Source organism: Fusarium venenatum, assembly GCF_020744135.1.
Source record: "Fusarium venenatum strain MPI-CAGE-CH-0201 chromosome Unknown EDB82scaffold_1, whole genome shotgun sequence".
In the NCBI taxonomy this organism is placed as follows: Eukaryota; Fungi; Ascomycota; class Sordariomycetes; order Hypocreales; family Nectriaceae; genus Fusarium; species Fusarium venenatum.
Window position 1 is genome coordinate 9,730,289 of NW_027072129.1, and position 24,751 is coordinate 9,755,039.

At 49.0% G+C, this 24,751-nt stretch overlaps 4 protein-coding genes across 4 annotated transcripts; 1 reads left to right on the forward strand and 3 right to left on the reverse strand.

Annotated features, from left to right (window-relative positions):
• Positions 1-17: 17 nt before the first annotated feature.
• EDB82DRAFT_103339 (uncharacterized protein) lies at positions 18-12,492 on the reverse strand. Its single transcript, XM_025736854.2, has 4 exons — positions 12,249-12,492; positions 715-12,196; positions 323-667; positions 18-267 (listed from the first exon to the last, which is right to left on the reverse strand). Exons 1-4 carry the CDS (start codon positions 12,294-12,296, stop codon positions 173-175), a joined length of 11,970 nt encoding a protein of 3,989 aa, XP_025588021.2. The 5' UTR covers positions 12,297-12,492; the 3' UTR covers positions 18-172.
• A 3,611-nt stretch (positions 12,493-16,103) lies between these two features.
• On the forward strand, positions 16,104-19,457 carry EDB82DRAFT_492028 (rab-GTPase-TBC domain-containing protein). Its single transcript, XM_065608402.1, has 5 exons — positions 16,104-16,191; positions 16,289-16,616; positions 16,674-17,875; positions 17,932-18,873; positions 18,931-19,457. The coding sequence occupies exons 1-5, from the start codon at positions 16,168-16,170 to the stop codon at positions 18,991-18,993; spliced, it is 2,559 nt and encodes an 852-aa protein (XP_065465917.1). The 5' UTR covers positions 16,104-16,167; the 3' UTR covers positions 18,994-19,457.
• Positions 19,440-20,551, reverse strand: EDB82DRAFT_492032 (40S ribosomal protein eS8). Its single transcript, XM_025736821.2, has 3 exons — positions 20,476-20,551; positions 20,232-20,306; positions 19,440-20,168 (listed from the first exon to the last, which is right to left on the reverse strand). The coding sequence occupies exons 2-3, from the start codon at positions 20,293-20,295 to the stop codon at positions 19,612-19,614; spliced, it is 621 nt and encodes a 206-aa protein (XP_025588018.1). The 5' UTR covers positions 20,296-20,306; positions 20,476-20,551; the 3' UTR covers positions 19,440-19,611.
• A 359-nt stretch (positions 20,552-20,910) lies between these two features.
• On the reverse strand, positions 20,911-23,357 carry EDB82DRAFT_565436 (uncharacterized protein; the record flags this gene model as incomplete). The annotated part of the gene is made up of 2 exons (XM_025736809.2): positions 20,911-22,112; positions 22,155-23,357. The coding sequence occupies 2 exons, from the start codon at positions 23,355-23,357 to the stop codon at positions 21,015-21,017; spliced, it is 2,301 nt and encodes a 766-aa protein (XP_025588017.1). The 3' UTR covers positions 20,911-21,014.
• Between the last annotated feature and the right edge of the window lie 1,394 nt (positions 23,358-24,751).

Genomic DNA, 24,751 nt, shown 5'->3' on the forward strand with positions numbered 1-24,751 from the left:
AAACGAGGCTACAACAAATGGCTCAGGATCAGAAGCATCCTGGGGCATTCCGCCACCAATGCTAACAAGAAAACAGTCCCCAAAACATGATCAATCACCGTTATCTCTTTTCATTCCTGTCCCCCGTCTAGTTCCATCCTCTAACACGCCTGCAATGCATACGTTGACGAAATTACGCGAAGCCGAAGTATTCGCTTCCTGCTGTGATGGCCTTCATAACTTGAGAGCGCAGGTGATCGTAGCTCTCATATTCAGGAAGGTCAAGTTCTAATTCATGTTAGTGATCCGATCTTTATAGTATTCCAATGATGCATGCACTCACGATTGAAACAGGTGTGCGAAGAGGGTAGTCGGTTTTTGTTGCCATAGTCGCGATGGATGTTGAATCGGTTAACACCGTTCATACCCTCAAGCTCCTTGAAGCCGTTGAGGGGAACCTTGCTGGTTCCAGTGACGAATTGCAGCATTTTCGCACGTTCTTCCTTGTCGAAGGATCTTAGAGCTCGCCAGAACCACTGGATTTGCTGTGATGATGGAGTATAGTTGTGATACTCAGTGTTACTCTTCCAATCATCAATATCAATATCTGGCAGACCGGAAATCAAGAGCTCTAGCTCTTGCTCGTTGAAGATAGAGATCAATTCCGCTGGGATAATGTCGTGGAAGCCTACGAATGTTAGCAAGTAATGTGTACACCATTCATGATTTGCTTACCTTGAAGGAAATGCGCCATTTGCTCCTTGACCGAGGATAATAGCTTGTGCTCAACCACCAAACGAACATAGTCGTGCTTGTTCTCTTCAGTGACTGCAATTTCTCGGCCGTTAGGGATAAGGTCTACAACGTTGGTAACACCAAATTCATCATCCTCAACTGAGAAGGTCTCGGTGATGATGTCTGTGATGTCGTTGTTCAGCATCCAGCACAGAGACTTGTAATAGTCAGGGTCGAAGGACTCCATATCCTTGACTGAAACAGATTTGCCCAGGATTCGCTTATACAGAGCACGGCTAAAGTAGCAGTCAAGGACGCGACCTTCATACAATGCCTTTCCGATAATGCGGCCGATGAACTTGAAGAACAACAAATGCTCATCGTTGATACCGCTAAGTTTGTTCGGGTGGAAGGTGGTTCGATCTGAGGACACAGGCGTGAAAAGCACGTAATTAGGGTCAAACATTTGTCGTGACAGTACCTGGAACCACTCGCGAGTGACACCACCAGCATCGACACCTTCCTCTCCATGGAATCGGATGTTGAGCTTGCCGAACTTCATCTCATCGCCTGATTTGAAGTACAAGTGCTTGAAAGAGTCATGGAAAACATGCTCACGGCGGACAGACAGTTGTAAGGCGGGATATGCTGGCCGGCTCTGGCTGTTACCGGATCGTGAGTGAACACTACGGTTGAAGTAGTTGCGCTTGTTATCAAACTCCAGTACCTTGGGGTTCTTGACGAGCAAGGCGAATGTACCTGACATGAGCTTGGGATTACTCCTAACAAGCTCATTGAGAATGCGGCGGTGGTCCTCGGTAAAGCTAAAGAAGAGACTAGCCGTACGAGACTCGGGTGGTGGGCTTGACAGGACCATATCTTTTTGCTGGGGGTCGTCGTTCGTAGTGGTGTTCTTGCAAACCACCATTAGAGACTCAATCAATGGCAATAAAATTGTCGCCACGTTGAGCATATTTTCACGTTGACGAATAGCAAGAAGACAAGCGCTCAGCTTATCCCACATCGCAGAAAATGTCGAGTTGTGGTAAAGCGATGTGACCAGATCGTGTCTCTCGTCCTTGTTCTTGTTGGACTCGGCTTCGTCGGCTTTCTTCTTGGTGTCAAAGAGGTGATCCAAAGCGGTCAAAACGCGCAGAAGCTTGTTTTGCTCGGATGCCCCTGGTGAGAACTTGGCAAGAGCAACGCCTTGAATCTCAGTGCCTGAAGATGCCTTTTCGATATGGGGCAAAAGGTCATCCAGATCAGCCACGATATTCTCACTCAAGAGCCTAGCCTGGTGAACGAGCTCCTGTCCGAACGTTGCCTTGGCCCCTGGGATGGCTGAAAGGTTTTTGATTGTTGAGATAGTGTTCTGGAAGGTCTTGGAGCTGCACTCTCGAGCTACAAAAATTCTCACGGCCAAGGTCAAGTTCTGGGCAGGAACCACAGGCGGCTGAAGCTGTCGGAGTTTCTTTTGGATCGAGTCTCTCTTCGCTTGTCTCTTTTCAGCGTCACCGGTAGGGATATTCTCTTTGCCCTCCTCTTTGGCAGTGTTGAGTTCGTCAGCAGTGCTTGTCTCCGTTGTCTCTGTACCTGAGGGCTGTCCAGCGGTATTTGCTGCTGTAACAGGCTCTTCTGACTTGGTATCAATGGCTTCCAGTTCATCCTCAGCCTCCTTTCGCCGCCGCTCCAAGTTTTGGAGAGGTAGCGTCACTCGGTTTAGAAGATCAGCCAAATGAGTCATGACAACAGAGCTTTCCATAACTAAATCGCGGTCGAGTAGCGATAGCAACGAGTTGATGGCGTACTTGTGTGACTTCGAGTCCTTACCCTTGCCTTTGCGGCTCAAGGATCGCTTCAAATTAGAGCCGACGGCTTCGTGCTCTGTCAGAAAAAGCCATTGAATATGAGGATTCTTAGCAGATAGCTCCACCAACAGATCCAGACACTGCTGGACAATCAGAAGAGGCGAGGTTTCTGAGTTTGTCTGCGTAGTATTGCCGACAGATAGACCAGTCAGACTTCTCTTGAGAGGCTGAGGGGTCTTCTGCTCAGACTCCTGACCCTTGTCCTTAGGTCTTCGTGCTTTTAGAGACAGTTGACCGAAGCTGCGCTCTACAGCACCCATATCTGTGCTGCCATCTTGCAAAATCTGGAGGAGGGTGCTGATCACCTCGAGGCGGGTCTGCTTGTTCTCGCATACATCAGCGAAGACGTTGAACAGATGGTTTCGAATTGAACCCTGCTGGGTAATAAACATCAAACGCAGCAGCGTGGCGACCCCAGCCTTATCGAGCATCTGAACAACTGTGCGACGCTGTACCTTTGTCCCTTCAGGAGGTACTGGCGGTCCAGTCTGGCGAGCTGAGTTAACAACAGGAGGGCTGCGGCCAACAACGGCCGGATGGACATTATGCTGCTGGGCTAAAGCTCGGGCCTCCGCTGCCATCGCTGGAGTAAGTTGATCCATCAGTTCTTCACCTTGATCCATCAGAACCTGCTGTCTAAGCTCGGGAGGGAATGTCAGAAGGATACTGGCAGTGTCCATTTCTGGAACGACGGCTTGACCAGCACCTGCAGAGGCTTGACGGTTGCTTTCTTCGCGGGCACGGCGACGCTGCTCCTGACGCTCCTGCTGAGCAATCTCCATGCGTAACTCTTCGGGAAGGGCATCCAGAAACTCCTGGAAGGCTTCGGTCGAATTTCCATTTGTCTCCTCCCGGGCCTCGGATCTGCGCGTGCTGATTGCCTGAGCGATGACCTCCTCACGGAACTCCTCAGGCAAAGCTGCGATGTAATCAGGATCGATACCTAGTTCAGTGACGTCGACTTCTTCGCCTCTAATCGTGGTCATAACACGAGGACCATCGCTCTGCGTGGCAGGGTCAGGACGATCTGCGTCCCTTTGTTCAGTTGGCTCAACGCCTTCCATTGCGCCCCCAGCGCCTTCAGCCTGGGCGGGAGCGTCTTGGCTCACAGCGGCAGCTTCAGACGCTGCGCGTTCGGCGGCCTCACGCGCTTCGGCCTCTTGCTTCTCTCTCTCCGCCTTCTCTTCGACTTCCCTTGCCTCGCGCGCTAGGCGTTGCTCCTCTTCGCGCTTCCTCCGTTCCTCTTCTTCACGCTTTTGTTGTTCTGCCTCTTCGGCCTTTAACTTCCTCTCCAATTCCATCGCGGCAGGCGTTAGTTTGGCCATAATGATATTCCCAAGTTTAGATGCTTCTGCCGTAGCGTTCGCGCCGAAGATCATCCTGGCTTCTTCTTGGTAGCGGTCCATTGTGCCCTCGATGACAAAAGAAACAGCTTGGGATGGATCCTGGCCTAGACCCTCACGTCTTTGATCAGTGCGAGAGGTCCGAATAGCACCAAGTTCTCTAGACTCGCGATGGCCGGTTGGACCAGTGATTTGGAGGTGGAACGCATGCTGTCCATTTCGTCCCATAATTGGAAGGAACTCCATTATCTCACTCAAGAAACCCATGGGTCCATCTGGGTTTCGACCACCTGGACCGAAAATGGCTTCGGGAACTCGCAAGCCGAAGGATTGGTGAGGTCCGGGGCGCTGGGGGTTATCCCGGTTCTGATCACCACGTCTCAGAAGTGGGTTAGTGCCATCATCAGCATTATTTTGAGGCCTGTTCTGTTGGTTGCGTGAAAAGAAGTTGCGGAAGTCCCCGGCCATTTCACGGTTACCAACTATGAAGCTTGGCGGGAAAGCACCGCGATTGTCACTTCGTGAAGCAATAAGGCGCCGACGGTGATGACTATTATCCATCATGAACATTTGTCGCCGTTCATCATCCTCGCCTGCGAGGCCGTCCCAGCCGAGAGCTGGCATTGGCTGAGGTTGATCGTCCATAGCATATTCATCGTCGTAAAAATATTCGTCATCTTCCATCTCGTCCTCCTCGTCCTCGTCCTCATCCTCATCATGGCCCTCGTCGAGATAGTGATCTTCCACCATCATATCAGGATCGTAAATGTCGCCGTCTCCCATAATGGCACGAGCCATGCCGTCGAGAATATCTCCTGGCATGTGCATATGCTCTTCGTGAACATGTCCATCATATTCCAGGTCGTCCTCCTCCTGGTCTTCATCGTCATCGTCGTGGCTGGCGCTCTCCCAATCCGAGTTGCCATCGTCATCAAGAGGATTTCCGTCTTCGTCAACGATTTCCACCTGATCTTCCACATCCTCCATATCCGCCGACCCCACTTCGTCATCGTCGTCGATTTCTTCATCACTGTCGTCTTCGTCATCGTCTTCGTCCATTATAACTTCAACGACGCCTGGTTCGCCGTGGAGGCCTTCGATTTGGCCCATGTCACCGAGTTCTTCATCGTCATCACTGATATTTTCTTCATCCGAGATGTCATCATCTCCGTATTCCATCTCGTCGTCATAATCATCCCCATACATATCCTCGTCGTCGTCGTCCTCTTGGTCGTCATCAGACTCATCGTCTTCACCACGAGGCTCCAGCATTCCAAGTGCAGAGTTACGATACAGATCGGGAGTCTCTTCGCGGTCGTCGAGGTCAGAGAGTGAGGAGGTTGAACCGAGATCGTCATCGGCCGTGTCGGACAAAGAATCTGTAGGCAGGAGGATATTTGAATGACTCAGCTCTTTAGCCGTCTCGGTAAGGACCCGTAGCACGCGTAGGATGTACTTGATGGCACGTTTGACGCCTGGGTAATTGAGGTTGATTTCGGCGATGGATGATGTCAGTTTTTCGAGATAGCCCTTCTCATACATTAATCTCCGTAGCTGGGCATGTGATCGAGCCAGCACGTTATCAGCTCGCCCAGGACCTGCATGGTCCTTATCCTTCTCGCCAACCATGTGGTTCATAAGCTCGGCCAGACACTGCATGCGCGAGTATCTTGTTTCCAAGGGTTCATCAGACAAGGGTGCTCTTTCGTAAGCCTTGAGCATGGTATCGAGAACAAATTTGCGTGCAAACAAGAGGTCTGGTTCGTCCTCATATGCAAACTTGTCTTTTCCGCGGTCAATTGCCTTCTCAGTTGTCTTGGAGACGAGTGCAACCAAGACCTTCTGAGTCTGTGCCGAAGTTGCGGCTTTCTTCTTACCGGCGATGCTGTCAGCTGTTCCACTCAAGTTGCCCTGGCAGAGTAAATCATAGATCAGGTAGTTAAGAACTGATGAACGAGGTTTGATTGGCGTGCTTGTAGTTAAAGGAGCATTTCGCTTGAAATTAATGAATTCCATCTTGGTTCGGTTGTAGCTTTGCAAAAGCTCAGCTAGACAATTGAGTAAGAAGCAGCGATAGACAAATATAGGGTGCTCCTCGGACTTGAAAACAGGTTTCGTTGGCTTCTTGTCCTTTGCGTCAATTGCATTGTTATCTTTGGGAGAGGAAGAAGTGTCTTCGGGGTTAGACACAGGATCGGGCTTGGGGTCCTTCTCAGCCACTGGCACTTCCCTATCATCGACCTCGCGATAGTTGAGCAACTCGCAGAGAAGGTAGTGAATGACGCCATCAGGATTTTCGACAACAGGCCTCTTGCTCTCGTGTGGCTTTGGTGCATCCACCATCTCCTTATCTACAAGCTCTGTGGACGGTTTGATGTCTTGTTCTGTCCCGTTCTCCGCGTTGTCATTGACTTTATCAGTGCTCGTTTCAGTTGATTCATCCTTCAACACAAGGGATTGGGTCCGAGAGCTATCATTCGAAGATGGTGCCCATCTTGTAAAGCGGAGCATCTCGTTCGTGACTTCAACAAAGAGGTCTGGAGCACGGAGAGCAATCGGTGTCATCTGCCGTAAATAATTCTGGACATCAGGGGGGCCACGCTGCGTTCTGTGCAGTGTGGGGTAGCCGATCTTGATCTCAGCACGCATGATCTGTTTGATAGTCTCTTCATCTTCGATAATGTGGCGCAGAATAGTCATGATGTGAGCAGTAAGCTTGCTTTGCTTGAACCTCTCGGAGCCAGAACCCGACAGTTGTTTTGTCATAAGAAACAGCCGTTGCAGGTTCTTCTTGTCCCCAACCACCTTGGCGAGGCGTCGATTGCGGGTTAAGATGACTAGAATTCGGAGCGCAGCAACAGCGAGGGTTTCTTCTTTTCCAATGCGGGGAAGCATTTCGAGCACGAATTCCAAAACATTTGCTCGCTGGTTCTCACCAATAGTTAGAGTTTGCAGTTGAATGACGGGTTCTGAAACAGGTTCATCCTCAGATTTTGGTGCTTTCCACTGTGCGGCAACAGGGCGCTCGTCATGTCGAAGAAGTGTCTCGATGACAAGAAGGATGTAAGGAATCCAAGGTGGCATCTCCTCAGTCGAGGTCGAAGACGAAACCTTCAAGAAGCCGATGTACTCATCAATATGATCCTCAAGGCTCGCCACATTGTTGATAAAGAAGCGCTCGTCCTGCAAGAGCAATGCTAGCAGATGGGCATAAGCAGCTATACACTTCCCATTGCGTTTCTTTTCATCCTCCTCGTTTTGGGCCAGTGAAGACAGTGCCAAAGTCAGGGTTTGGCCAACCTCGTCGTCGTTATCATTAGGTTGTTGCTTGATAGTTATTCGAATGAGCTCAGAAACCTCAATGGCGGTTTCAGGATGAGCACGAACAACATCAAGACACCTGTCAATCAGGTTCGCACGCAGCTCAGCTCTAAACTTATCAACATCTTCCCGTGTAGCAGCCCGAGAAGGCTCTTTCTCCTTCTTGTGAGGTTCTTCCAAAACATTCGCTGGTGTTTCATTCGTCACATTTTGGGATTCGCGAGTATCATCTGTAGTTTGAGGTGGATCAATGATTTCGCCTAGTGCTTCTCCGAGGAATCTATCCGCGAGGTCTGGAGTAGCAATTTCTGGTGGCCCATCAAGGGACATGCGGTCTGTTTCCGCGCTGCTGGCTGCGTTTGTGCCTTCTGTGTCGTTGGCGCCTGAGGTTTCTTGCGGGGTCTCCTGCAAAACAGAAGTGTCAGAGTCCATAGGTGGAATCGGGTTGCGGGCGCCGGCGAGACCAGCTCGATGAGCTGAGCAATACATCTCTGCAGCAGCCACGCTTCCGTTAGCTCGGAATATCGCTTCGTGAATTAGGTCGGTCTCGTATCCTTTAGTGCGCAACTCCTCAATGGCGCCGCGATGAGAGCGCCAATCAAATCGAACGTCTGTGTAATTAAACAGCTGGAAAACAGGCCTGCCCCTTGATGTTGAAGGTTCGTGTTCACCAGTGGCGATCAACTTGAGGATGTCAATCAAGCATGTCGCGGTTTGATGTGGTACTTTTTCCACGAACTCGGAATCCCAGAGCTTGGTAATTTCAGGAAGAACGGAGGCTCTGAACTCTACCACAAGCTGTTGGGTGGGATGCGAAGACCTATCTGCAGAGCGAGGCAGCAGGCCGAATGATTGTTGGGCGTCAGTGAGTGGCTTGCCATTAACCAATACTAGAACCAGTTCCAGTACCTTCTTGAGCCCGAAGGCGGCGACCTTGGATCCGGAAGCTCCATCCGCAGCGACGCCCCGACCATTGCGAACTGCTTCGGCAAATATCCTGAGCATTGAGTTCAAAACATCCATTCCGCCTTCTTCTTTAAAAGCGATGAGGACGGGCAAGATGATATTTACGCCTGAACGATCGCTTGATCGGTGATTGGGCTGATCAATCACCATTTCACTAATAGTATGTAGCATGATGATCCAGAAATGGAAATCCTTGTGAGTGGGTTCCACAGTGGCAACTGATGGCCTCAGCTGGCTGAGAATTGCATTTGCAAGGGCTCTGGCAATCTCCAAGTGACGCGGGCGTTGATAACTATCACGAGGGTCTCGCTCCCGGCGGGGGAGTAAGGACTTTCCGAGCGTTTGGAAAAGAGGGAAAGTTGTTGGGATCATAGGGTGCAATAGATGCCGGAGCGTCTCGTAATTCTGGTAGCGAGGACTGGCTTGCTCCTCCTCTGTAGGACGGCTCAGCTTGGTCTCATCCGGAGACGCCTTTGGTTGGAACACCCCTGTGCTGCCCAGCATATCTGGTAACAAAGTACTGTCCCCCACGTCGTGTTCAGAATCAATTGCAGTGGGTGATCCCTCCGAGGATGGTTGGCGCTTAAACGACCAGTGTTGGGGAACGACGTTGAGCTCTCCTGCCTCCTCCGTAAGGACTCCACGGAGGAGAGGTCCAATTGAGTTCACCAGGTTGAGGTAGTAGTCCCAGACATTGACAGGATAGAATGTCAGAGAATTGGACCTTGTTGTACAAAAGCAGTCAGATATTATTTTGATAAAGGTCTGCGCATTCAATAATGCCTTGATCATTTTGGTACCATTCTTAACCGCTGTAGGTTCCTGGTCGTTCTGCGCCAGTTTGAGGTCGGTGGCAAGGAAAGGTGCGAAGTACGGAGGCAACGTGTCTGTTTTATCAGAGAGAGGTTCCAAGGTGTCGATCGCCGACTGAGCTCGCCTGATGATAGAAGGAAGACCGCGAACTGGGGAACCATCCACGATCTGAGAGATAACTTGGTTGAGAATCCTTGAGGAAACGGTGTCGCCAAAGTTGATGGGCAGACTTGGGGACTCGCAGATGTCAAGCAACAACTCCAGGCCTCCAGCATCTACAAAACTGTTCTTGAGTCCCTGGTTTGACATGTAAGCGCTCAAGAAGTATCCCAGGGCATAGATGTAAGGCGTAATTGATTGGTCTGGCGAAGATGGCTCTTCATCCTTGCGGGACTCAGGGTCCGCATCATTCGATGGCACTGCATCAGACATGTTCACATCTGCATCACCAGATGTGTCCTGGCTCTGGGTCTTCTCAGAAGACGCGCCTTGTGATGACACATTTCCGTTCTCATCCACAGTTACAGTCTTGCCCTCGGAGTCCACTAGCAACAGCCGGGCGCCCCATCCATCGTTTCTCGCTTTTTCAATTCCGAGGAAACGCACGCGGGCAACCATGTCAATTACAGCGTTTGCAATGGCTGGTCGCAAGGCTGGGTGGTGGCGAGCAAGCTCGTCGAAACTCGCTCCAACGTTGTTGGCAAGATCTCCATCAAGCTCCATACATCGTACATGTGCAGGACTCTCAAATATTTCCAAGAAGCCGTCAAAAGCCTGCGAGGCTACTACTAGGTTCATACCCGCATTGTTGAGAGATATGGAGCTTAGGACCTGTGGAACAACTGTAATGGCATCTGTTGAGGGCAGGATCCCTGCTGCCAATGGTCCACGAGACGATTCCCGGAGTGCTTGCTCTGTAGGAGGATGTGGCCGTGTATCATTTGCAACAAGTGAACTGACAGTGTTTCCTGTAGAGTTGTTTTCGTCCTCTTCGTCTTTGTCTGATGATTTCTGCTCAGTCAATACTTCACTTGGCAGTGGTCTGTTGGTGACAGCTTCCAAGTAGGTCTTGATCATGCCAGACTCAGAGATGGCGGGGAAATTTGTAGGATCGTTGTTAATAAAATCACCAAGAATGGTAACAGAGTTCGTCCAGACAACAGAGCCAAATGTCTTCTTGTCTTCGATGATGTCCCGCAACTTCCCGAGAAGATCCGACTTATCAACGAGATTGCGGAGTAAACGATCGTAGTTACCGCCGTAGCTGAACGAGTTTGACATGATGTGGTGAACAAACTTGAGAAGCCATTTGAGTGTCTGCTGTTGGTAGTACGGGATTTCGTAGTCCACTTGTCCCGACTGTTGACTCTTTGAAATACCTTGTCCTGCTTGGTGCAAAGTCTGCGCTTCCTGGACAGTATCAACAACCAATTGAGATACTGCATCGAGACCTTTAGCATTGAAGAAGGCAGTAAAGGCGTTTTGATAGGTCCAGATCAGGCCGTCTAGAAACGCAAGAACCATGGAATGGTTTCGTTGTGCGACAGCCGACCTAATGTTCAAGATTTCGACTAGAATTTCCATAAGTCCTGCTGACACCATCTCGCTTCCCACTCGTGTGGACATGGAAAGGTGAAGCGTAAGAGAAAACAGGTTGTTGCGCCATTCGTCCATTTCTGTGACCTGGTTGCCTTTGTCGCTGTCGTCATCCTCCTTCATTCCAGCAACCGCTTTTCTGATAACATAAAGTAAAATGCCGTGGTTGACATTTGCATTCAGAGCAGACAAGACATCCTGGCACCTGGCTTGGAAGTTCGATATAGCCTCGAGCAAGGCAAGAGCCACAGCTTGCAGCCACAACGGAACGTCAACGTTTCCGTGGGCTGTAGGGTGAATGAGTTCGGCTAGCTGATAAACAAGCTGAAATCTGCGAGTTTCATCTGCGTCTTGACGAAGCACCTTTTCCAGGAAGCTTGCTTCGTTATGGATATAGGCGAGGTTGTTAATAGACAGGAGGCGGACAGCCAATAGCTGTTGGCGTGACTCGTTGGAACCCATAAGGGCTTTGGAGGTTCTGATCCTGTGAAAAATCTCATACTTCGCAGCCGAGGGAAGGTCTGCAGGAACGGATGACATCAGCCGATAGATAGAAGTTGAAGAAACAACAGACTGCGGTAGTTCAAAGACTTTGGATCCAGCCGAGACCGAATCTTCAGCGTTACCAGGTGTCCGAGGTCCAAGCGGAGATGAGTCGTCCAAGTTACTCCGACTCTTCGGGGTCTGGTGCTGAGTTGTCATCGTGGAGCTGCGACGAAGTGGTGTTGGCGTAGACGGCATTGATGCGCGACTGCCGTCGCCGCTGACGGACTCCTGCTGGGCGGTCTGGGGATAATAGATCACCTTAACATCGCCCCAACCAACCCACCGTTTGTCATCCGACGCCGCAAGAGCGACTAGATCATTCGCGTGCATAGAGTTGGCCGTCTTGGAACTTCCTCCTGGCGTACGGTCTTTCCCTTTGGCTGACCCGGGTGTGTTTGATGGCACGGGGTCCGATAGGTTAATGATCGGTGTCTTGACAAAGGGCAGGGCAAGCTGCTGGACTCTGTCGAGATCAATATTGTAGTGGTTGGCAAGCAGTGCTGTGCTGATCTGTCTCGAAGGATTTGCTATGCGTTTCACGGATGCTTGGTACCGCTGGGCTAACTCTGAACCAACTTCGAGTGTGACAATTAGGACACTCAAAGACGTGGTGTGAAGGAGATCATTCAGATAAGCGCTGCTGGCATAAATGCTCCTGTTACCGCAATGCTCCAATAGCATGCGAGTGAAGCGCAGCACTACTTCCACTAGTTGCCTGTCTCCATCTGATGAGAAGCCCAAGTCTGTCAACTCCTTCGCTGACCATTGCTTCTCGCTACCAAAGGTAGATTCTTTGTCCTGGTTGAGCAACACATCGCACTCGAAATCGCGAGCTTGGGGACCCTCGTTCAGTTTGTATGTGGCGCAAAAATGTTCAAGAATGCTGTCAAATCGGTTCAGAAGGGGTATCCAGTGGTACAGATCGCCACGTCCGAAGGGCCATCGCGAGGGAAAGCTAGCAAGCTCTTTTGGTAAGTGGGGTAGAGGTACTGTTGAGGTGGTTTCAACGTAAGCTTTTAGCCAAGGAGACTATCACATTATGTCAGTATTGCATTCGTCGGATAGGGCGTTCGCTACTGACCAAGGTATCCTTGTGCTTTTGTTGCATGGGCTTGGTTATCTTCCCCATGATGAAGGTGAGGCGGCTGAGCCGCAGGAAACTATGGAATCTCCCCCTCCACTACAGCCGGGCTAACAACCCGCTGAATAAATAGTTTGTCCGCGGGAAATTTTATTCGGTCGGCTGCTTCAGTTATGAACGATCCGCGACTAAGCGGTGGTGGTGATCAGCTTCTCGAAAGTTGGAGCTTCGCGGGCTCTGGTCGTAACAGCCCTAGGATAACTCGGAAAGAAATTTTCACCCGGAAAGGGTATGACGTAGTTGTTTTTGTCGGTGAGAGAAATATGGGGTGTGATGGCTGAAAAGTAGGCACACGCGTGTTCGGCAAAGAAATATCGAAGGTAGTCGATGAAGCTTAGGAAGCAGTCCAAGGTCGAGTGCAGGTCGATCCTAGAACAGCTTTTATCCGAGGCCAAATCGTGCCCTGTCGGTTACAAAGATGGAGCCGATTATTCTCTTACCGGCTGGCGTGGGTAGTAGGAAAATCTTGGGTCGATATGAAGAGAAGAGAAGAGTATTTGGTGAAGATGCGGAGAGAAGGTGCAGGATGGGGAAAAGGCATCTTGCAAATCGTCAGGTTGAGGTACAAGTGGGCCTTTGCGTAATGCCCAGGTGCCGGAAGGCGGAAGCTACAGAAGTGGAGGTACCTTCCAGGCAAACCTTCCACTGTACAATACAAACAATCCCCGGGTTTAAGGATCGGATAATCTTTTCAGCTTACAGCATGTATCAGTCTTGTTCATGATGATATTTTCCAGCTGCACTGCAGATGAAGCAGTACATAATTGGACGGTTATTAACTGAGGCACATGGCGCAGAATATTATTCACTATTGTCATATCGATATAAACGACTGGTCTTTCATCAGGACCAGTAGGGCCAAGACCGATGTCTAGTCGGCATGGCCTATCTTCTCATGATGGGCAAGTTATTAGCTACCTGTACTCGAAGCGTTTGTTTATTTCCGCTGCCTCTCATCGAGTGGGGTAGCCAAATGGCATGAGCCGCCTAAACAGAAGCAGAACACTTTGAAAATGGAAACTCATTAGGTTCGGTTACTAACAACCCATCAGGAAATTTTTTGTTACATATGAACCTGGCAGCGCCAGCTCATACTGGGTGAAGAATCCAACTTAATCATAATACTGAGCTTTTTTTCTTGTTCACCAAACAGCCCAGAAGCATATGCCCAGTTGCACAGCCTAGGTACATACCAAGGCTACTGGGTAGCAGAAACGTTGGCCTCCTAAGTCTTAGGGTACAAAAATGAGTGGTCTGAGAAGTGTGGCCTAAGTAGCATAAATTGGCCTATTAATTTCGTTTCTTATGCTGCCAGCAGCTAACTTTTCTGGTACCCTGATGCAAGGTAGGCGTAAAACTGCAAACTCCAGGGTAAGTAGCACATATGCGATGGAAACACATGGCAAATAATCATGATTTGATCCACCTTCATTTTCACTGATTAATAGCTCAATTAAGGTGTTAAATATACGCGGTATGCTCTCCATATAATACTCAGATCTATTGGTTTTGACGTAAGCACGTGTGTATCAAACTACCAGTTAATTGATAGATACAATTAGCCCGAGTCAATTTGATAGGGCGTTAAGCATGGGAATCACCTACGTGAATAATTGATAAGCATGAAACGATTTAGTTTCCTGATGTACCTATCTCTGAATATTCAAAGTCTTTGTCGTATGGCTGATGAATGGATCCGCTGTTTGCAATTCAGTCCAAGCAAACTCACATCAGGACAATGGTGACGTCCTGAAGAGGTTTACATGACTTTTCGAACAAAGTTCTCTAACTCTGACAGAAAAGTATATGCTGAACAAAACTACGCACTATCCACGCCTGAGAAGACCTAAACTTGATATGTGAGGGCCTAGAGGACGAAACAGTAGAAGAGTCCATAGCATCCTAGACCATTTATGATGCTATTTACGTTTTGTGCTCTGGACTGTTCAAATGTTTTAATGTCACATAGTCAGATAAATATGTGTTTTGGCTATTAGTCAAGCTAGGAGGTAGGCAGGTGTATATCTATTCCATGATTCTTGATCTTATGACCGTCCTTTAGTCTAGGTATTCGACAACCTATGAAACAGGCACCTTAAAGTTCCTATTGGTTAGCTCTGGATCCACGTCATGCAGCACTCGTGAAACAAAGTTATTATAAACCCCGCCATAATGGGTTATCCTTTCTAAATCGATAAAGCCATTGCGTGTTGGATACTAACTAGAAATCCATTATTTTCTCGAGTAGGTTGGCATCCAAGAATAATTTTGAAAAAGGAGTTTAGACATAAGTTAATTTGTTATTTAAGACCGAAAGATGTAACTCGGATCTTGGGGCAAAGTACCATAAGAATAAACGGTTCTATTTGGAGTACCAGGGCTAGAATACTGAGGAGAAGGAGGGGCAAGTACTTAGTTGGTAGAGATATTAATAACTTACAAAGATGGCTGTCTAGTTGTGAACAAAACCATCGTTACACGACAAAGTCTAGCCCCGCAACGTATTGATTGACTAGAGATCTTGTGCTGTAGTTAATAACTAAAGCTACGAGCTTTGTACATAAATGCAAGTCTGTACTAAATATGCGCAGAACAGTACCATCACACTAAGAGGCGCAGACTGTTACAGTCAAGATAGCAGCAAATATTTGAAAGGAGATTAACACCACCCCAAATCATCATGTGTGAACATTATGCTTGCTATTATCCATCCCTGGGATACCCTGGCGCCTGGCTGGGGCAGGATCAAATTGCCTCTCAAGACTGGCAAGCCTCCAACCGAAACGGGTTGAATTTGAATTCCAGACAAGGCCAGTTATAGTACGACAAAATTAAAACGGCTGTGCAGCAGAGACTAATCTCCATTCCAAGTGACCCTGTCTGACGTTTTCTGATACCAAATTACACGTTCAAGGGCGCCCCTAAAATAGGCTCCATTCTTAAGGTCTGTTACCCCTCGGTACTCAGGGCACCCGACCACTGTACTCCACCTCTTTTTTTCTGAGCTGCTGCCCATCAGGTACGCCAACCTCGCTGTCGGTGACCCCATTTCGTTTATTTTTGGCAGCCCCATCAGCGCCTCATTGTCACAACAAAACCCTTGCGAGCTTCCAGTTCTTATGCGAGTTCCACATCCACTGTCGACGTGGTAAGGGGTAGAAGCAGAACCACAACATCAACGCCACAACATCCCCCTTGTATTCGATTTCTGCCAACAGCTGGCCTCTGGCATTCTTCCATTTACTCTGCCGCCGGACGCAGTACTCATTCTTCCGATTTCCAATTTCCCTGACACCTGGCGCCCTTCCGCATAAGCTGCTCCCTACATCCGACTTTCGTATATGGAAGGTAGCTTGAAGGGGCCAGATAATCGTTCCCATCCCTGACACGAAGACTGCAACTCTCACTCAGATTTCATACGACAACAACATCCACAACCATGTCGCAACCGCAGGAAGTCGCTTCGCCTGTGATCGAATCGCACACCGGTCCCGATCCCGTTCCAGAGCTAGAGAAACAAGAGAAGCAGGAAACACAGGACACAGAAGAGAAACACGATGCACCAGACGTTCAGGAGAAAAAAGATATAACAGAGACACCGGACAAGCAAGAAATAACGCTTGAGATGGAGGACAAATCGGACAAGGAAGAGACCAATGAAAAGCCCGACGAGAGAACAGAGAAGACTGAAACGAAGCTTGAAGACAAGTTTGAAGATAGTAGCGAGGATGACTCCGACGATGGCACTGAAAAAAAGCAGCAGCAGAAGGTGGATGAGAAGCCCGAGGAGAAGCCCGAGGAGAAGCCCGAGGAGAAGCCATCGCAAATCGATACCAATATCAAGAGGCTCTCGTCTGGCATGGAGTCTGACGACAGTGTGTCGGTAGGTCTTTTTCACATTCCTTTCTCGAACACTGCTATGCCAGTCACACAACAGACTGCATCCCTTATCTCATTCGGATACTAACCGAGTACATTAGGCTTCTGACGCGGACGACAAGTTTGAAGATGCTGTAGCGCAATCCCCTACACGTTCACTTACCAAACGAACCATCTCGCATGTTAAAGCTCCTAGCAGTTCAACAGAAGAGCAAGCTGATAGGCGGTCTGAGGAGTCGTATACTCGAGAGGATATCCAGGAGCCCAGCTTCGCCCAACACAAGGCAACTGCCTCTGAGTCTGGCAGCATTGCAAGTAGCATCCGCGAAAGGCAATCGCAACGGAAAGCATCCGTGGCCTCCTCACGTATCTCCAACACATTGAACCTGGATAATGTCAGCCTTGACGACGATACGCCTCCATCTCCATGTACGGCAAATCCCTAGTTGACTTTTTGTCAAATGACACATGCTGACATACTGCTAGTACCAAAAGACCTCCCGCCGAAGCCAGTCAGCAAAACAATTTCACTGAATAGCATCTCTCTCCCTTCTATGCCATGGTCGCCTGCCGCTGAGCCTGCAAAAAGCCCAGTGCCACCGACAGCTACACTTGCGCCTTCCCCACCGGCGCCACCACCTAGTCGAAAGCTAACAAGCCCCTTCTCTTGGCTTTCTCGAAGCTCGAGTAAAGAAAGAGAGCCTCCCCTCCCACCGCCTCCTACTGGCCGAAGAAACACAGGCGGTTCTATTGCTACCCTTGCTAGTAACCCCGAAATGATGTTGAGTCGACTTGAGGAAGAGAAGGATGGAGACTCGCTACCCGGCGATCCTGTCCAAAAGGTAACTTTGCAAGACAGGTTCAAGCAACTAAGACAACAGGAAGAGGCTGCTCGTGCGTTGGCAGGCGGTGAGAATGTCAAATATGACGGGGCACTTGGCCTCAGTTTGCCTGGCGATGATGGACAAACTCAAGATAAACCCCCATCATCTCCTGTCCCCCAGCCCATTTCTGGCCTAGCGCCAGGTACAGTTTCTGGTGTTAACGCCGGCCCCTCTGCTATTTCAGAGGAAAAAGTCGACTGGGACTTGTGGCAATCTGTTGTTTATGAGGGGCCAACTGCTGTGGCTCGCACAAGCGCCGAAGAACTGAACAAAGCTATTGCAACCGGCATTCCTAGCGCCATTCGTGGTGTTGTATGGCAGGTGCTGGCTGACAGTAAGAACGACGATCTCGAATTAGTATACAAAGATTTGGCGACTCGGGGCACAGATAAGAGCAAGGACCGCAACAGTCACAGCACAACCGCCAGCTCGCTAAGTAATGGAAACCTCAGTGTTCACAGTGGAGATGCCGTTGCGTCTTCCGCTTCCTCTATTAACTCGGACAATTCAGGCAATGGTCCATCTTCTCCCCCAAATGAGAAGAATGCAGAGGCAATACTGAAGGCTCAAGCTGCGGCCGCGGCTGAGAAAAAGCGAAAGGACAAAGAGGATGCTGCTTCGTTGCAAAAACTTGAAAAGACGATTCGTCGTGATCTTGGTGCTCGCACAAGCTATTCTAAGTATGCAGCAGCTGCCGGGCTTCAAGAGGGCCTGTTTGGTGTCTGCAAAGCATATGCTCTGTTCGACGAAGGTGTTGGATATGCCCAAGGCATGAACTTCCTCATCATGCCTTTGCTGTTCAACGTAAGTATTGCGTTTCCGTTAATTTTTTTCTTTTCAAAATACTGACACAGCTCCAGATGCCCGAGCAAGAAGCTTTCTGTCTTCTGGTGCGGTTGATGAACCACTACAAGCTACGAGATCTTTTCATCCAGGATATGCCCGGGCTGCACATGCATCTTTACCAGTTCGAACGTCTGTTGGAAGACTTTGAGCCAGCACTCTATTGCCATCTCCACCGAAAGGGGATCTCGCCTCACCTTTACGCTACCCAGTGGTTCTTGACGCTCTTCGCCTATCGATTTCCCCTTCAATTGGTTCTCCGCATTTATGATTTGATCTTTTCCGAGGGCCTGTCGGCGATCTTGCGCTTTGGTATCGTCTTGATGCAGAAGAATGCCAGCATCCTCCTAGGGTTGTCTGACATGCAGCAGCTCACCACATACTTGAAGGATAAGCTTTTCGATGTGTATATTGACAAGGATCCCAGCCAGGGCAGCCTTCTGGAGAATGGATTCTTTGGAAGTTCAAGTTCCAGTATGGATAAAGAGGTCTACCGTGCAGATCAGCTCGTCAAAGATGCTTGCGAAGTCCAGATCACCCCGGAGATGCTCAAAGCTTATAGCACTGAATGGGAAGAGAAGACCAAGGCCGAGAAAGACCGCGAGAATGAACTCATGGAACTCCGTTCAGCCAATCACAGCTTTTCCATCAGGCTCCGGAAGATGGAGGAGAGAGTTGAAGCTTGCGATCGTGAACAGGCCGATCTAGCAACGGAACTTGTGCATACCAAGGTCGAAAACCAGGAGCTCAAGGACGAGAATGATAGCATGCGAGGTCAGGTCCGCGAGTTGAAGATTGTCATCGAGAAGCAACCGATGGATCTCGAAGAGAGATGGAAACTCGAGCGTGATGATTTGATGAAACGCAATATGCATGTCCATGAGGAGAACCAGAGACTGGAGAAGGAGCTGGGCGAGCTAGAAGAAGAGTTGGTTCAGACCAAGCTGCGTTATGCAGAGGTGAGTATCTTTGTTGCTCCAACACACCACGATGAGTTACTAACATGTTGTTCTCAGATCAACTCTCAGCACGAGACCCTCAACCGCAAGTGGACTGACTTGAAACGTCAATTTGCGTAGGAATGCCTTTTCAACACACACGACCTTGGTTGGTTATTTGGTCCCTGACCATCCTTCATGTATAAAGTATTCTTGTTTAGCCGATTCTGTTAGCTTATGACAAGCTGGCTGGTTATTGCCTAGGTGTTTGATGGTTCGTTCACTGGACATGGCGAATCAGGCATGTCGTAATGATGGTAAACCCGGAGAAAAGACGAAGGCAGAATCATTTTCAGCCACCCCACACAAATATTTATGATCTAAATCCATCCGCCCAACGCAACGACATTGTGTAGACATGAGAGGCGAAGTTTGCAAGTTTTTTATTTTTACTTTTTGATAGTCCTTGGACAGAGGTTGGTAAGGTGGCGTAGGACAGATGATACTCTGGGTAGGGAATCCGGACGATGTACAATTTAATAGATGAAACAATAAATCACAAGTCACATTTTGCAGTTGAAGAGAGCTTGATCATGACATTAAATTCAGCGCAAGAAATTTTTTTATTCCTTTCCTTAAGGACCCATTCCGATGCGTTATGTTAACCTCATTCTGTCGTTAACCATGAGACAGTGAGAAATCCTTGAACACCATGCCAGGGGCCAACACTCCTTTCTTCATCAGCTTTTAATGACAAGCTTACTTGTGGAGCTTGCGCTGGTAGAAAGCGAGCTCCTCACCCTCCAGGATGTAACCATCGACACGGCCGGACTGACCGGGTCGGCTGGAAACAACAGCGTACAATCGACCGGCCTCGAACTGCTTCTCGATGGCGCTCTCGACCTTGCCGCGGGCAGACATGCGAGCAGCCTGCTTCTTCTCAACGGCGTTGGACTTCTTGACCTCCTCCTCGGTCTTGCCCTCCTTGGCGGCCTGGGCCTTCTGGCGTCTTCGGCCAAGAGCCTGACCGTAGTGGGCCTCGTACCACTGTCGGAAGGGAGCGGCATCAACCTGGACGACGGCGCTCTTGGTGAGGGTGTTGGTTCGGACCAACTCGTTGTTGGAAGGGTGGTAGGCGACGGCAATGACACGGGTCTTGCGGGTCAGGCCCTCGGAACCCCAGGCGAAGTTACCGGAGTCGAGACGGAGGGCACGGTACTTGTGGTTACCACCTCGGGTTCGGACGGTGTGGATGCGCTTGGGGCCAATACGGGTGTTGGCACCCTGGCGACCAGCCTCGAAAGCGCGCTTCTTCCCTGTTGTGAAAGGTCAGAACGTATGTCCAAAGGATCATACGGGCTTTCGGAATTATTACGCACTGTAGTAGGCACGCTTGGCACCGGAGGCGGAGCGCTTGTGTCGAGAGTCACGCGAAATACCCATGATTGCGGTTTCTGTGATGGGAGAAAAAGTCCCAGATGGTTAGCCAAATCGTCTTTTTCAAGGCGGGGGGAGAAGAGAAGAGCAGAGCAACTCAATGAGCAGGATATTCGAGATGAGGATATCGTCGAGCAGCGCCGCGTATTGAATTCGTCTCTTCGTTCTCGTCGTTTGGCAACCTACCTGATGATGTTGGCGCTCACCAGGCAATCGAATTGGCGGATGGTCGTAGGAGTGAACTTTTTTGGCGGAACGAGGGTCAAAGTCTAGATTGCCAAAATCCTGTGAGTATGTGCACCTTCGGTAAATCGGAACTGGGATGTTCCATTCCGAGGTGTTGAAAGCCCTAACTCCACTTGCTGACTCATCGACCAATAGCATAACACTGAGCTAACTATCATCAAACGGGCAATCTTTGGACTTTACGATGTGTTATTAGTGCAGTTATGGGCATTTCTAGTGATCTTTACGCAGCGAGTTTGTTCTGTTTATTTCAATACATCATGCTTTACTCTATCTCTAAACTATCAGCTTCCGATCTTTGAAGTCTCTCAAATGTGATAGCAGCAAGGAGTAGAGTCTAAAACTAATCCTCTTGAAATCTCAATGCCTGTCCAAAGCGCAACCAAGTGAATACTTGGCGCTGACAACTCCAATCTGTAAGAAGATATAGGATTGATAAGCTCGTTCATGACTATCTTCGTGTCATTCTCACCTGAAGCCTACTTTGAAAGTTCCTTCTTTTCAGCTTTCTTGTTCTTTAAGCTCTTTCCGCCCTCCTCTTCCTTCTCCTCTTTCTCAATATCGACCATGTCAATATCATGAAGCAAATCAGCAGGTAAGAACAGAGCCTCGTCGGTTTGAAGTTCAGGTGGTGGAAGCATAGAAGGCTCGTGTCCGGTAATAGGGCACAGAGAACTGAGTCTAAGTTGGACAACCTTCTTGTCCCAATGAATTGACCCATCCGAGTCATATGCTTCATCATCCCAGTGCAAGAATCTGTGAGCAACAAGACCCATTCGAGGAAGAGGCAAACATCGGCCCTCTCGATTAGCACGTTTGTCTCCCTCTTCCTTCAGTTCTGTAAGAGACGGCCACTCGGCCCCATGAGGCGGCATCATCCGTGCTTTGTTGAAGCAGTTAACGGCTGCGAAAACAGGTGAAAGATGGTCCTCAAATTTCTTACCACCCAAGAGTTTCATCGTGGGTTTTTTCTTATCCTTGGTACCTTCAACATCCTTGGAGTTGGTCTCCTTGAGACGCTGCTGTACCTTTTGTCCGAGTTTCTTCGTCTCCGATTCCGCCAGGGCTGCTTTAAAAGCCGTCAGCTCTGCCGGGCTTTGAGGAACAAATGGAGATTGGTCTGCGCTCATGTAGCGCAGGTTAGCCATCATCTTCTGAAAGGCCTGACGCTCCCTTGTAGCGAAGCTGGTCCAGCTTTTGGATTGAGACCAAGTACCAGACTCGGATACATTCAAGTTCAAAGCCTTCTTCACGGTTGCGCTAAACGATTGAGCTAGAGTGCGCGTAGAAGCTGGGCCTGTGGGAGCGTTCTGGGGCGGGTTGCTAGGTTTCTGATCTGTACCTCGAGACTTTTCCTGAGCATGGGCTTGACTCTCCCGTTTAATGTTGATCTTGGCAGCTCTAGAGACGCTGGGAGAATCCTGCGCAGATTTGACTTGTCGTGTTGGAATGAAACCGGTGGTCTTGGTTTTTTCAGCAACCTCTCGAAGTTCCTTGCCGATTTGCTCCCGCTTGGTGTCATCGTTGCAAACAACGCCAAGAAGTTGGCGGTCTTTACCAGCAGGCACCGACATCATCTAAATATCAGGATGCTTGTCGTTGTTTGAAATGGCCGATACCCCTCTACTCTCCTGCTTGATCTTTTCAACCTGCGTTTTCAAGTGTGTGGCACCAGAAGGACCATTGGCGGTTAGAACGGAACTTAGCATGTTTGGTTTTTGCCCATGGTGGCCTTTGACCGACCTGATATGAGAGGGGCGGTTTTGATCATCCATCTCGGTAGACGAACGAGAAGCAGACCGCGGGTGTGAATCGTATTCTGTTTCTATTCGACTCTGTTGTTGCATTGGTGGTCGAGATTGCGGCTGGGGATGGAGATAGGCCTGTGGAGGAAGCGGTCCATAGAGTGCGCCGCCATCTTCATTCGGCAGAGGTCCATACACCCGTTCGAATTGGTATTCGCAATCGGGGGGACATCCGATATTCGGAGGCATTGGCCAAGCTGCAAACGGCATCATGGTAGGTACCATAAGAGGCGGCATGGGCGGCGACACGAACGGTGGGTAGTCGATATGGTGATGTACTTGACCGTGGCATTCAGGATAACACTGACCGTAAGAGAGGGGTGGGAAAGGCGCAGAAGGCAGATATCGCGTTGGTATGTTGATAGGGGTAAGTGAACGATGAGACTTTGGTCCTCGTGGCTTGCCTTCTGGATGAGGAGTAGAGGGCCTCCACGTGCGTCTGGGAGATGTAGTGCTGCTTCTTAAATTAGATGATCTCCCGGTTCTTTTGGCCACACCAGATCTGGCTCGATGGCTCTCTCGAGACGAAGTTGGAGGAGTGTAGACGGTTGGTTTGAGTAGCTCTAGGGACTTCTTCGGAGTGTAGATAGTTGGCTTGAGGTATTCTACCTCTTCAGAAGAAGAGTTGACACTCTCACCATCGACCTTGCTGCTCTCACTCTCAGCCTTCTGATTCTCAGACTTCTCGTACTTAACGGTTGTCTGCTCTTCGTCATCCGAGTTTGATCGTCGGGCCTGGCCTTTTGTCAGCTTGGATGCCTGGGATCTCTTGTCTTGTCGCTTCTTTACCAGTCTTGGACTTCGAACACTTCGCCTGTCAACTCCCTGAAGGGCAGGGAACATTGTGTCGTATTTGTCCGGGTCAATAGTGATAGAAGGAAGTTCAATGCTCTGGCGTGGTTTTAGGAGGATATTCTGAGCTGAACGATGCATTTTCGTTGGCAGAGGTAGGGGATCGTCCTCGTTAGAAGAGCCATCCTCCAAGGTCGGTACGAACGTGGGTGCGCAAGGATTCATGTTTGCCAGCCCTGATGCACATGTGATATTGCGAAGAGAGATACTGCTACAAAAGCGAAAGACAAAGTTTCTTTGGGCCTCGAGTAGGCACAACGTGCTTGATAGGCTTGGATGATATGCGAGTAGATGGCAATGTGCTTGATTTTGGTCGCACTTTGTTGCCCAGAGCACTACGATAAACCTGAAGAAGTACTAAAGTTAGTTTGAATTTATTATTTATTATTTGAAATGTATGCTCTTACCCAGAAAATCTGAGTTTAGAATCTAAACAATGAGCAAACAATTAAGTTGATTAGGATGTCTTGGGTGGGCAGGACGGGCAGCATCATTGAACCAATATAAAAAGTGACAAGTTCGGCTAGGCGCGTATAGCAGATATTTAATGATGAAGTCGCGAGGTAAATAAAGAACCCAAGCGCGAAGCAGACGCGCGTGGTTTGGACGTGAATGCGTGTGCAGCTGATCGCCAGCTGCCAGTGAAATGTTAGCAAACAAACCGCCGTGCCTGGCCGGCACAAGGCAGATATGAACAATCTTGAGCTTCAAAAGATGCAGAAAATGGGAGAGGGAAAGAGGGAAAGTAGTGATCTCAAGCTATTAGAGGAGATGAGTGAGTAGAGAGGATCTTGAGGTGGTCGAAGGTGATGAGGTTGGTGTGCTGGGCGATCCTGATTATTGTTTAATCAAGGCAGCAGTAGACTATTTTCTTCGTATTATTTTTAGGCTACTTAATACAAGTTCTTAAATCAATAGACATGCACTCAGTGATTCAGTGACAGCCTCCGCAACAGGAACTTGATGTGATATCTTTTCTTCAATATGACTACCGACAAGATCAGAGTTCAAAGGGTCATATTGTCGCCAAAAAGAAGTACTCTGACGACTTCGGGAGACCACACAATCATCTTAATATGCTCCATTGTCTACGACTTGCTGTGATTGAAGAGTTAAAGGCGAGTTGAAAGTCTCGAAGATGAACATGCATTTGCCTTGGAGCAAACATAGGTAGGAGGTGTAAGATTCAGAACCATATTCTGTCAATTCTTATCTTTTTGAGGACATTCTACTCTACTTACCTTAATTATTGATCGACTATCAGTTCATTGAAATAAGACGCCATCTCTTTTCTTTCTTTGTCCTTACAACTCTCTTTGAACTACCAGCCATGCAAGTTTTAATTGGAATTATGTCGAGTCACGTAAGAATCATCAAGATCAAGAAGTGTACTATATTAGACAGAATATGTCAGCTTTGTCTACACCCTTTTCGGTACTCATGAGGCTCAATTATCACAAGCTTACAGACATGGATCTGGTGTAAGTGACAGAACCAATCAACCTCTTCCCAACAAAGTAGAAGGATTTTATTCCAGGGGTCACAGGGGAATAAGTTTA